The 14,109-nt window shown below is 43.7% G+C and overlaps 1 protein-coding gene across 7 annotated transcripts in view; it reads left to right on the top strand.

The window, feature by feature from the left end:
• ZNF618 (zinc finger protein 618) overlaps positions 1-14,109 on the top strand; it is a 101,583-nt gene that overhangs the window by 61,986 nt on the left and 25,488 nt on the right. For 4 of the 7 annotated variants that reach the window (XM_069747801.1, XM_069747804.1, XM_069747805.1 and 1 more), the window contains exons 8-9: positions 7,865-7,966; positions 10,905-10,994. In XM_069747801.1, the coding sequence (XP_069603902.1) occupies positions 7,865-7,966; positions 10,905-10,994 (192 nt within the window). The remainder of the gene's footprint in view (positions 1-7,864; positions 7,967-10,904; positions 10,995-14,109) is intronic. The other 3 variants (XM_069747806.1, XM_069747808.1, XM_069747807.1) reach the window with 1 other exon arrangement.

The raw sequence follows: 14,109 nt of genomic DNA, 5'->3' as shown, positions 1-14,109 counted from the left end.
TAGGGGCAGGTAGCAGTGGTATATAGGGGCAGGTAGCAGTGGTATATAAGAGCAGGTAGCAGTGGTATATAGGAGCAGGTAGCAGTGGTATATAAGAGCAGGTAGCAGTGGTATATAGGGGCTGGTAGCAGTGGTAGGTGGTATATAGGGGCAGGTAGCAGTTACATAGTTACATAGTTATTAAGGTTGAAGGAAGACTATATGTCCATCTAGTTCAACCCATAGCCTAACCTAACATGTTGATCCAGAGGAAGGCAAAAAAACCCCATGTGCAAAGAGTAAGCTCCACATTGGGGAAAAAAATTCCTTCCCGACTCCACATACGGCAATCAGACTAGTTCCCTGGATCAACGTCCTATCAAGGAATCTAGTGTATATACCCTGTAACATTATACTTTTCCAGAAAGGTATCCAGTCCCCTCTTAAATTTAAGTAATGAATCACTCATTACAACATCATACGGCAGAGAGTTCCATAGTCTCACTGCTCTTACAGTAAAGAATCCGCGTCTGTTATTATGCTTAAACCTTTTTTCCTCCAACCGCAGAGGATGCCCCCTTGTCCCTGTTTCAGGTCTATGATTAAAAAGATCATCAGAAAGGTCTTTGTACTGTCCCCTCATATATTTATACATTAACATAAGATCACCCCTTAGTCTTCGTTTTTCCAAACTAAATAGCCCCAAGTGTAATAACCTATCTTGGTATTGCAGACCCCCCAGTCCTCTAATAACCTTGGTCGCTCTTCTCTGCACCCGCTCCAGTTCAGCTATGTCTTTCTTAAACACCGGAGACCAGAACTGTGCACAGTATTCTAAGTGTGGTCGCACTAGTGACTTGTATAGAGGTAAAATGATGTTCTCCTCATGAGCATCTATGCCTCTTTTAATGCATCCCATTATTTTATTTGCCTTTGTAGCAGCTGCCTGACACTGGCCACTGAATTTAAGTTTGTCATCCACCCATACACCCAGGTCTTTTTCATTGACGGTTTTGCCCAGAGTTTTAGAATTAAGCACATAATTATACATCTTATTACTTCTACCCAAGTGCATGACCTTACATTTATCCCCATTAAAGCTCATTTGCCATTTATCAGCCCAAGCTTCTAGTTTACATAAATCATCCTGTAATATAAAATTGTCCTCCTCTGTATTGATTACCCTGCAGAGTTTAGTGTCATCTGCAAATATTGAAATTCTACTCTGAATGCCCCCTACAAGGTCATTAATAAATATGTTAAAAAGAAGAGGGCCCAATACTGACCCCTGTGGTACCCCACTGCTAACCGCTACCCAGTCCGAGTGTGCTCCATTAATAACCACCCTTTGTTTCCTATCCCTGAGCCAGCTCTCAACCCACTTGCACATATTTTCCCCTATCCCCATTATTCTCATTTTATGTATCAACCTTTTGTGTGGCACCGTATCAAAAGCTTTTGAAAAGTCCATATACACTACATCCACTGGGTTCCCTTGGTCCAATCTGGAACTTACCTCTTCATAGAAACTGATCAAATTAGTCTGACATGAACGGTCCCTAGTAAACCCGTGCTGATACTGGGTCATGAGGTTATTCCTCTTCAGATACTCCAGTATAGCATCCCTTAGAATGCCCTCCAGTATTTTACCCACAGTAGAGGTTAAGCTTACTGGCCTATAATTTCCGAGTTCAGTTTTTGTCCCCTTTTTGAATATTGGCACCACATTTGCTATACGCCAGTCCTGCGGCACAGACCCTGTTATTATGGAGTCTTTAAAGATTAAAAATAATGGTCTATCAATGACTGTACTTAATTCCTGCAGTACTCGAGGGTGTATCCCATCCGGGCCCGGAGATTTGTCAATTTTAGTGATTTTAAGACGCCGCCGCACTTCCTGCTGCGTTAAGCAGGTGACATTTAATTGGGAATTTTTATCACTAGACATTTTGTCTGCCATGGGATTTTCTTGTGTAAATACTGATGAAAAAAAGTCATTTAGCATATTGGCTTTTTCCTCATCCTCATCCACCATCTCACCCAGACTATTTTTAAGGGGGCCAACACTATCATTTTTTAGTTTCTTACTATTTATGTAGTTAAAGAATATTTTAGGATTATTTTTACTCTCTCTGGCAATGAGTCTCTCTGTCTCAATCTTTGCTGCCTTGATTTGCTTTTTACAGAATTTATTTAATTTTCTGTATTTATTTAATGCCTCCTCACTACCTACTTCCTTTAATTCTCTAAATGCTTTCTTTTTGTCACTTATTGCGCCCCTTACAGCTCTATTTAGCCATATTGGTTTCCTCCTATTTCTAGTATGTTTATTCCCATACGGTATATACTGTGCACAGGTCCTATCCAGGATGCTAATAAACGTCTCCCATTTTCTTTGTGTATTTTTGTGTCTCAGGATATCGTCCCAGTTAATTGCACCAAGATCCTCTCTCATCCGTTGGAAATTTGCCCTCCTGAAGTTTAGTGTCCTTGTAACCCCTCTACTACACATCTTTTTAAAGGATACTTGAAAACTTATTATTTTGTGATCGCTATTTCCCAAGTGACCCCCAACCCTTATATTTGATATGCGGTCTGGCCTGTTGGTTAATATTAGGTCTAGCAGTGCCCCCCTTCTTGTTGGGTCCTGAACCAGTTGTGAAAGGTAATTGTCTCTCATAATTGTCAAAAACTGATTACCTTTGCTGGAACTGCAGGTTTCTATTCCCCAATCTATTTCAGGGTAGTTGAAGTCCCCCATAATAATGACTTCTCCTTGAGTCGCAGCTTCATCTATTTGCTTTACGAGGATATTCTCCATTGCTTCCATTATTTTTGGAGATTTATAACAAACCCCTATCAGTAATTTATTATTTTTTCCCCCTCCCCTTATCTCCACCCACAGGGATTCTACATTTTCATTAAATTCACCTATATTATCGCGCAGGATGGGTTTTAAGGATGATTTTACATATAGACACACCCCTCCCCCTCGCTTATCTGTACGGTCATTTCTGAACAGGCTGTAGCCCTGCAAGTTAACAGCCCAGTCATGGCTCTCATCCAGCCACGTCTCAGATATCCCCACCATGTCATAATTATGCTCCAACAACATTAGTTCTAATTCGTCCATTTTGTTGGCGAGGCTTCTGGCATTAGTATACATGCACTTTATGTTCCTCTCTGTACTTCTATTTCTTAAATTATTAACTGTTCTGACCCCAACCCCCATGCCACCGCCACCCCCAACTTCCTTATTTGTGCCCAGGTCTCTGTCTGCACTATCTTCCCCTCCTATAAAATGAATACCCTCCCCCCCAATTCCTAGTTTAAACACTCCTCCAACCTTCTAGCCATTCTCTCCCCCAGCACAGCTGCACCCTCCCCATTGAGGTGCAGCCCGTCCCTAGCGTAGAGCCTGTAGCCAACTGAGAAGTCGGTCCAGTTCTGCAGGAACCCAAACCCCTCTTTCCTACACCAATTCTTGAGCCACTTATTAACCTCCCTAATCTCCCGTTGCCTCTCTGGCGTGGCACGTGGTACCGGCAGTATTTCGGAAAATACCACGTTGGAGGTCCTTGCTTTCAGCTTGCAGCCTAATTCCCTGAAATCATCTTTAAGGACCTTCCACCTACCTCTAACTTTGTCATTAGTGCCAATGTGCACCATGACCGCTGGGTCCTCACCAGCCCCTCCCAATAATCTGTCCACCCGATCAGCGATGTGTCGGACTCGAGCGCCAGGTAGGCAGCACACCGTTCGACGATCCCTGTCTTTGTGACAGATTGCCCTATCTGTTCCCCTAATAATTGAGTCCCCCACTACCAGCACCTGTCTGGCCTGCCCTGCTCTCCTATTTCCCTCCTTACTGGAGCAGTCACTCCTCCGGCTTTCAGAGGACATGCCTGGCTGCAGCAGTGCTACCCCTGTACTGGCACCCCCCTCATCTGCCAACTTAGCAAACTTATTGGGGTGTTCCAGATCAGGACTAGCCTCCCTGGCACTCTTCCCTCTACCCCGCTTCCTAACTGTCACCCAGCTTGCTACTTCATTGTCCTGCAGCTCCATCCCACCATCCCCCCCCTCATCTGTCCCATTGAGCGTCTGCTCCGTGAGCAGAAGACTCCTCTCCATGTTGTCTATGGATCTCAGTGTTGCCAGCTGCACATTTAGAGTCAGAATCTGGGTTTCCAAATGCACAACGTGCTCACATCTCGCACAGCAGTATGCACCCTCGACCGGCTGCTCAAGGACTGCATACATGTGGCAAGATGTGCACTGGATGGCATTAACAATCGTGGAGCACATTTCCTAATGGGGATTGCACCAGACAGAACAGTTCAATTAAAAAAAAATAAAAAAAAAAATACAAAGTATTAATAAAAATCAGCAATTCCTCCCCTGGAAACTCCCTGAATCCAAAGTCACTGAATCACAAGTCACACTTACCGCCGTCCACACTTACACTCGGGTCACACTCAGCTCGCTCACACTCGCTCTGCTGAAGATTTATAGATTTTTTTTTTTTTCTAGTTCCCCTCAACAGCAATCAACCTTGCTGTTCAAATGCACTTCCAAAAAAAGCAAGTGGTATATAAGGGCTGGTAGCAGTGGTAGGTGGTATATAAGAGCAGGTAGCAGTGGTATATAGGGGCTGGTAGCAGTGGTAGGTGGTATATAAGAGCAGGTAGCAGTGGTATATAGGGGCTGGTAGCAGTGGTAGGTGGTATATAAGGGCTGGTAGCAGTGGTATATAGGACCAGGTAGCAGTGGTATATAAGAGCAGGTAGCAGTGGTATATAGGGGCTGGTAGCAGTGGTAGGTGGTATATAAGGGCAGGTAGCAGTGGTATATAGGAGCAGGTAGCAGTGGTATATAGGAGCAGGTAGCAGTGGTATATAAGAGCAGGTAGCAGTGGTATATAGGGGCTGGTAGCAGTGGTATATAAGAGCAGGTAGCAGTGGTATATAGGGGCTGGTAGCAGTGGTAGGTGGTATATAAGAGCAGGTAGCAGTGGTATATAGGGGCTGGTAGCAGTGGTAGGTGGTATATAAGGGCTGGTAGCAGTGGTATATAGGGACAGGTAGCAGTGGTAGATGCATAAGAAAATAAACTCTCTGTACTTACCTTCAGTCCTCTTCCAGGAAGTGCTGAATCATGTTCAGGGCAGAGCAGTGTGACGATCTCCCTGCTCTGCTCAGAACAGGTCGGCAGTGAGCAGTGATTGCAGCCTGTGCTGTAATACTAAGTACAGGCTGCAATCACAGCTCCTGGCTGCAGATACTCACCCCGACCCTCGCTCCCAGCAGCAGCTTCTCCCTGGCAGCTCCTGCTATGATCGCACACACTGAGCTGTGTGTGCGATGACAGAGGAAAAAAACAAAATGGCCGCGATCTCCTCTCACAGCTGTGACGTAGAAGCCCAGTGGGCGTGCCCAAGTCACAGCTGAGAGGCAGGAGGAGCGGTCGGAGCCCGACTGTTGGCTCCTATGCCCATGGCTGCCGTAAGTGAGGTGTGCAAGTGTCGTGCCCAGACACTTACACCCACACTAATGAAAATGGCGGCCTCCAGTGGCAAAAGTAAAAATGAATAAATAAAAAAAGTATTAAAGTAGTACATTTACTTTTGTATTAAAAATAATTGATTATATAATCAATAATTATTAATACAAAAACTAAAATCACGGCACCCTCCCTTTAAGCCTGTATTCAAACATAGTGCTGCATGCCACAGTGGCGCTTGCGAACTCGGTGTCCACCGCTGGTCCTATCATCAATTTAAATCAACAGACAATCTCAATATTGCCAAATTTAAAGGGACTCTGTCAGCTCAAATTGGCGGGCTATTAAAATGATTTCTTACCGGTCAGATGGGCGGCGTATCCTCTTTATTTCTCCACCCCGTCCGTCCCTGTTTTCCGCATTATTTTCGGGAATAAGAGTATGCGTGCACCATAGTTGGCACGTGCGCCATGCAGTCTTCGGTGGTGCACCCGCAGTATGCTTTGCCCTACTGCGGGCAAAGGCAAAAAGCATTACTGCGCATGCGCCCGCGCGCTATGTCCCGGAAGTATTTTGCTGTGTTCCGGGACATAGTGCGTGGGCGCATGCGCAGTAATGCTTTTCAGCTTTGCCCGCAGCTGGGCAAAGCATACTGCGCGTGCGCCACTGAAGACTGGATGGCGCTTGCGCCAACTATGGCGCGCGCATACTCTTATTCCCGAAAATAATGCGGAAAACAGGGACGGACGGGTGGAGAAATAGAGGATACGCCGCCCATCTCACCGGTAAGAAATCATTTTAATATACCGCTAATTTGAGCTGACAGATTCCCTTTAACAGGGTCACAAATTTCAAAATTGCACCCACACCTGTAACTTGCCTCAGGTAAGTTTGAACGAGCATCACATGCTTGAGATAAAGTTGTTTACCCACAATTTTGGAAAGGTGCCAACAATTTTGTCTGACCCATTATAGGGGTTTTGTGTGAAATTATCTCCAATTTGCCTTTTTTCTCTGTTTTTTTTTGTGTTGTTCCAATACACACAATGGAAATAAATGTGTGAATAACAAAACATGTGTAATTGTAATCATTTTTGGGTATACCGGTAAATACTTAATTTTCTTCAATTTAAGGGTGCCAACACTTTTGGCCATGAATGTATGTGGATATATTGTGGCAATGGGATAAGGGTATATCATGTGTGATCATGATACGGCACCGTTGGGACCCCCCCCCCCCCTCCAATCACAAGAATTGGGCTTCCTAAACCCTGTCCCTCCTCCCTACATGACCACAGCAAGCGACGGTCTAGCGGCTGTGGCTGACGGAGGCAAACAGGCCATGTGCCCTGCCATCTGTCGGTCCCATTGATAGTGATAGGGCACGTTTCCACCCTGTGCTTCCAGTACCATATTAGATCTTTTACACACATCACTTTATGGTTCTGAAGCTGCATTATCCATAAAACATACATTAATAGTCCTGCTGTGTGATCTCTGGGCTGTACAGTCAGGTGGTAGGAAAGTGAGGTAAGTATGGTCATCCTCCTTTTACAGAACTGAATTTTGGGCACAAAAAACAGGACACATTAAGGATTTGACTGGATTATAAATAATGTTTTCTTTCCAATTTGGTATTTTGCTTTTTTATGTTTTGGGCATTTTAATACTGCCTATTATTCCCAGAGCTGTATTCACAATTCTGTTATTTTGTCATTGGAAACGGTCATCTAGTTGACAATTTACCTGTAGCTTCCCTCCTATAATGCAGCTGGCAATTAGTTTTTCCTACAACGACTAGTGACAGTCCCCAGAATGCGAGTCACAAGAAAACTGCAAGCAGGCAATGCTGAGAGATTTCAGCTCTGAATTGTGAATGCAGCTCTGGATAAGAAAAGGTTTTGATAAATCAAGCTCTTTACAAGATGAGGCTATAATAAAAGCAGTTTACAGAGAGTATTTAGATGTAAAAATTGATTGGCGCTGAGCAGTGGGCCGATGAGAACTATTGAAGGTAGATACTTGGTGATTGGTGAGGATCTGACTGTCGAGGACCCTGATCTGCCATGCGAGCTTATCCCTGCATGTTGCTGTTCTATAGACTGGTCGGACTCTCAGCAATCCTAATATTTTACTGTATTATGACCTACTAAGGAGGACATGGGACGTGACATAAATGTGTAATTTATTATTTTGGTGTAAATGCTGATACGCTCCTGAATCTGGAGTTGTTTTTCGTTTGCTCCTGCACTTCTCTGTTCCTGAGATACAGCCTCTTCTTCCCTGTATGTAACTCTAGTCTAGCCAAGTGGGCGTGGTCTTCAAGAAGATGCCTGCAGACAACAAATGAGGACCACACCCACTTTTTTTTAAATGTGTCTAGATTTGTATTCACAGAGGAGGAGGCCATATCTCAGGAACAGAGAGGTGCAGGAACAAAAGAAAATCATCGATGGATTCGGGGGAACAGCGGCCTTTACACCAGGTAAAATAATGTGTATTTATTGTAAGTGACCGGTCCTCTGTAAGTGCTCCCATATGGCCCTCTTCGGCCCATTTTCACTAACATCTCATATAGTCATGTTTGTGTTAACCCCATTATTATTTTTGGACACGTCTTTACCCTATACCATGTTCTGCCTATGCACTAGATGGGAGGGAATACAGTATTGTACCCCCAAACCAAGGTTGACCCCAAAATCAAAAATTACAGGAGATAATTCTGGTTACAAGCTGTTTGCATATAAAAGGCCCATGTAATCATGATTGGTGATAAATGTATGATCAACACCATTGGGACTCCCAACTGGTAATGAGAACAGGGGTCCTGTGTACCCTGTTTGATTCTGGGGCGACCGCGGACACTCACTCCTGCTCCTTTCAATGGAGGACATGACACAGACATTCTAGTGAACTGTTGGAGTCCACAGGGATCAAGGATAGAGGTAAATGTATTTTTGTGGACCATACCCTTTAAATGGTAAATGGTCAGTTTTGGGATGGGCTGTAGGTGGTAATAAGGCCAGAATCCCTCACCATTTCTCCCCTTTACATAATATTAGGACACTCCCTTCAAAACATATTCGTAAACGATTATCCATCTGTATCAATAGATGCCATCACCTTGGAGCTATGTCCCTAAGCCCTTAGGCTATGTTCACACTTTGCGGATTTTGCTGCAGATCCGCAGCGGATTTGACCGCTGCGGATCTGCAGCAGTTTCCCATGAGTACAATGTAAACCTATGGGAAACAAAAAACGCTGTGCACATGCTGCGGAAAAAAAACGCGCGGAAACGCAGCGGATTACATTCCACAGCATGTCACTTCTTTTCTGCGGATTTTCACCTGCTCCAATAGGAAACTACAGATGAAAATCCGCAGAAGAAACCGCAGTAAAAACCGCGATAAATCCGCAGTAAAAACCGCGACGGGTTTTCACTGCGGATTTTGGAATTCTGCTGCGGAAAAATCCGCAGTGGAATCTGCAAAGTGTGAACATAGCCTTAGGGCCAATAGTACAAGAAAATCTAGGTCTCAGGCAATGAAACACTGTGTTGTCCCTTGTAGCATAGAGCGTAGATATTAAGTAGATGTGATTCCACTTTGCTCCCGCCATGTCTGCTTCACGTTGTTCCATGTCTACTCATGTGGGTAAGTGTCACTCCTCCATATTGCAGAAATTATAGTTCCCCCTAAATGAACAGGGTGACGGCCAGTAAGGCTGGAGGGGGGTTATACAGGTGCTTCTCACAAAATTAGAATATCAAAAAGTTAATTTATTTCAGTTCTTCAATACAAAAAGTGAAACTCATATGTTATAGAGAGTCATTACAAATAGAGTGATCTATTTCACGTGTTTATTTCTGTTAATGTTGATGATTATGGCTTACAGCCAATGAAAACCCAAAAGTCATTATCTCAGTAAATTAGAATAATTAACAAAAAACACCTACAAAGTCTTCCTAAGCGTTTAAAAAGGTCTCTTAGTCTGTTTCAGTAGACTCCACAATCATGTGGAAGACTGCTGACTTGACAGATGTCCAGAAGGCAGTCACTGACACCCTCCACAAGGAGGGTAAGCCACAAAAGGTCACTGCTAAAGAAGCTAGCTGGTCACAGAGTGCTGTATCCAAGCATATTAATGGGAAGTGTGTGGTAGAAAAAGGTGCACAAGCAACCAGGATAACCGCAGCCTTGAAAGGATTGTTAAGAAAAGGCCATTCAAAAATTTGTGATAGATTCACATGGAGTGGACTGCTGGAGTCATTGGTTCAAGAGCCGCCACACACAGCCGTATCCAGGACATGGGCTACAAGTGTCGTGTTCCTTGTGTCAAGCCACTCATGACCCATAGACAACGCCAGAAGCGTCTTACCTGGGCCAAGGAGAAAAAGAACTGGACTGTTGCTCAGTGGCCCAAAGTGTTTTCAGATGAAAGTCAATTTTGCATTTCATTTGGAAATCAAGGTCCCAGAGTCTGGACGAAGAGTGGAGAGGCCACAATCCAAGCTGCTTGATGTCTAGTGTGATGTTTCCGCACTCAGTGATGGTTTGGGGAGCCATGTCATCTGCTGGTGTAGGTCCACTGTGTTTTATCAAGACCAAAGTCAGCGCAGCCATCTACCAGGACATTTTAGAGCACTTCATGCTTCCCTCTGCTGACAAGCTTTTTTGGAGATGGAAATTTAATTCTCAAGCAGGACTTGGCACCGGTCCACACTGCCAAAAGTACCAATACCTGGTTTACAAACAACAGTATCACTGTGCTTGATTGGCAGCAAATTCGCCTGACCTTAACCCCATAGAGAATCTATGGGGTATTGTCAAGAGGAAGATGAGAGACACCAGACCCAACAATGCAGACGAGCTGAAGGCTGCTATCAAAGCAACCTGGGCTTCCATAACACCTCAGCAGCGCCACAGGCTGATCGCCTCCATGCCACGCCGCATTGATGCAGTAATTGATTGAGTGCATTTACTGAACATACATTTCAGAAGGCCAACATTTCGGATTTTAAAATCATTTTTTCAAGCTGATGTTATAAAGTATTCAAATTTACTGAGATAATGAATTTTGGGTTTTTATTGACTGTAAGCCATAATCATCAACATTAACAGAAATAAACACGTGAAATAGATCACTCTGTTTGTAGTGACCATATGATGAGTTTGACCTTTTGTATTGAAGAGCATAAATACCGTAAATTAACTTTTTGATGATATTCTAATTTAGTGAGAAGCACTTGTACATTGATATTATGGGTATTTCTGGCAAATGGTGCCATTCTGCCCCCATTACATGACATTAAATCTTATTGGCGAGGTGGGGGGCGTCGGTGTCTCCCATCCACGTGTCCCATACTGTGTTTCCGTCCGCTCATTCATCTGAATGTGCTAGCCGACATATTTTCATTCTTGCAGACAATTTTCGCTACACGTGCGACGTCTGTGGCAAAAAGTACAAATATTACAGCTGTTTCCAAGAGCACAGAGACTTGCATGCAGTGGATGGTAAGTATCCCAGCCTCCATCTCTGAGGTAGGAACCCTGTGCTACAGACCTGCGGAGAGGGTAGGTGGCAAAGGAAAACTGTCAGCAGGTTGGCAGCATGCAATGGGAGAGAGTACTATGCTTTACTCTCAGGTAGAAGTCTATGCTGGGTGTGCTTGTTCATTTCCAGCTGAGCCCGAATCACTCGTATCTCCCTATAAAATCAGTTTCATGCTGCCCTTAGTTATCTACTGACAGGTTTCCTTTAATGGCCGTATAAAAGGGGTTAGCAGTCCTGTAAGATATTAGATTGGGGATTCTGACTTTTCCGTGATCGCAGCCCTTCTGTGAGCGTCACCTTCGCTCCTTTGTTTACGTGCCAGTGCCGGGTGTTTCAATGGATTTGAACTGTAATACCAAGTACAGCCACCACTATATGTACAGCGCTGTGCTGATAAACAACGCAGGGAAGGTGACACTCACTGTAGTGCTGCCATCCCTTAAATTAGCTGATCGAAAAAGTGGGTGATAAGGATCGGACCCCCACCAACCTGTTGTTGGCCTATACTAAGCCTATTAGCCAAACATTTTGGAGGACCACATTAATATGCATCAACCATGTCTTAAAGGGAACATCCATCCAAGTCCTGATTTGCTATAGTTATCCTGAGCTGTAAATTTAAAAATGAAGGGTCTTGTGCCTCCTTAGAGTCCCTGAGCCCAACTAAATATTCGTAAATTGCATTATTTGAGGGGTGTGAATTTTTAGTAAGTGAATGAATTGTGTGGAGTTCCCTTTAAGGTAGGTACTGCTTCGTACTAGGACACTACACACATCTTGGCTGCCTCTCCTCACCACAAGAGGGCAGCCTTTGCTAGACAGGCCTCCTGTATTACTGGTCTGCCCCCTTGTGGTGACTGTAGGTAGCAGATATTTTGCACTGCTGCACTTCACTGCTTATCTCTTAGCCTTTGCTCCTAGAGATTTAATAGAAATCCCTGCAGTCGACGTTTTCTTCAGGGCGGCCATATACAATGGAATTATTTTCTGATTAATTTCTGTGAAGAGTATAATGAAGTCATTATACAGATTCTGAGCATTTTAGACTCAGAATTTTTGGAATTTCTTGGAAAATTGTTCTCTTGAAGGTGGATTTACGTCTTTGTTAATTTGTTAGCGTAAAATAAAGTTGTACATTTAGTTTCAGGCCATACTGGTAGGCAGGAACTTACACATTTAGCAAGTTTTCTTTTTTTTTTTTTTCTTTCGAAAGAAAAAAATTCAGATTATTGCAGTAAAGCAAGTGATGCACATGGACTGAATTTTGCACCCGTCCCGCCAGTGTCTGCACAAAGGCCAGGAGTTAGGAGAAGTCTTTTCTTTTCCTGCATGTTGCAGCTCTCACATTTTCCATTAGTATCATTTGTTGCTGCGTTTTACATGGTCAGTCCAGATATTGCTTGTCAACCATGTTTCTATAGAATTTTAAGGAAAATAAGATTCATGAAGTAGGCCTGAACAGAAATGATGTTACCCTTAACTTAATATTTTGTTGAACAACCTTTTGAGGCAATCACTGCAATCAAACGATTCCTGTAATTGTCAGTGAGATTTCTGCACCTCTCTACAGGTATTTTGTCCCACTCCTCAAGAGCAAACTGCCCCAGTTGTCTCGTGTTTGGAGGTTGCCTTTTCCAGACGCCATGTTTCACCACTTTCCAAAGATGTTCAATAGGATTTAGGTCAGGGCTCATAGAAGGCCACTTCAGAATAGTCCAATGTTTTCCTTTTTGCCATTCTTGGGTGTTTTTAGCTGTGTGTTTTGGGTCATTATCCTGTTGCAAGACCCATGACCTGTGACTGAGACCAAGCTTTCAGACCCTGGGCAGCACATTTCTCTGTAGAATCCCTTGATGGTCTTGAAATATCATTATAGCCTGCACAAATTTTAGACACCCTGTGCCAGATGCAGCAAAGCTGCCCCAGAACATAACAGAGCCTCCTCCATGTTTCACAGTAGGGACAGTGTTCTTTTCTTGATATGCTTCATTTTTCTGTGAACATAGAGCTGTTGTGCCTTGCCGAAAAGTTCCATTTTTGTCTGATCTGTCCATAGGACATTCTCCCAGAAGATCTGTGGCTTGTCAACATGTAGTTTGGCAAATTCCAGCCTGGACTCTTTATCGCTTTTTTTTTCCAACAATGGTGTCCTCCTTGTTCGTCTCCCATGAAGTCCACTTTGGCTCATACAGTGACGGATGGTGCGATCGGACACTGATGTTCCTTGAGCTTGAACTTCACCTTTAATCTGTTAGCAGTTTTTCTGGGCTCTTCTGTTACCATTCGTATTATCCGTCTCTTTGATTTGTCATCAATTTTCCTCCTGCAGCCACGTCCAGGGAGGTCGGCTACAGTCCCGTGGATCTTACATTTCTGAATAATATGTGCAACTATAGCCACAGGAACATCAAGCTGCCTGGAGATGGTCTTATAACTTTTACCTTGAACATGTTTGTCTATAATTTTCTTTCTAATCTCCTGAGACAACTCTTTCCTTCGCTTCCTCTGGTCCATGTTGAGTGTGATACCCACCATGTCACCACACAGCACAGTGAGTATCTGTAGCCCTATATACCGGCCACTCACTGATTCCAAGATTGTAGACACCTGTGATGATAGTTAGTGGACACACCGCGATTTAACATGTCCCTTTTGTCACATTATTTTCAGGGGTACCATCATTTCTGTCCAGGCCTATTTCATGAGGGATGAAGAGCAATGTCTGACTTTCATTTGTTCATTTTCATAGATCTTTTATTTATTATTACTTTTGTCAGATTCAAGTTATTTCAGTGACCATTGTGGGGTTTTCTGTAATTAAACGAGGGGTACTAACAATTTTGACAACGTATGTATCTCCCATAAGATCCGCTCACCTTAATAAGGTTTGCACAAATTCACATACCCCATTTACATGAATGGAACGGAGTTTGACGTTTTTGCACCACATCTCCTGCGTGTGAATTCACCCTCCATTACTTATTTCTAAATGACACAAGAGTTGAGCGAAAAGATTAGCAAGACCCCGATCCAGTGGGTAATCTGTGGCTGCCGGACCAGAGCCCTGAAAGTCTT

The sequence above is a fragment of the Ranitomeya imitator genome, chromosome 2 (genome assembly GCF_032444005.1).
Source record: "Ranitomeya imitator isolate aRanImi1 chromosome 2, aRanImi1.pri, whole genome shotgun sequence".
NCBI classification, from domain to species: domain Eukaryota; kingdom Metazoa; phylum Chordata; class Amphibia; order Anura; family Dendrobatidae; genus Ranitomeya; species Ranitomeya imitator.
Note: the sequence above shows the minus strand (reverse complement) of the source record. Positions and strands in the feature narration are given on the sequence as shown.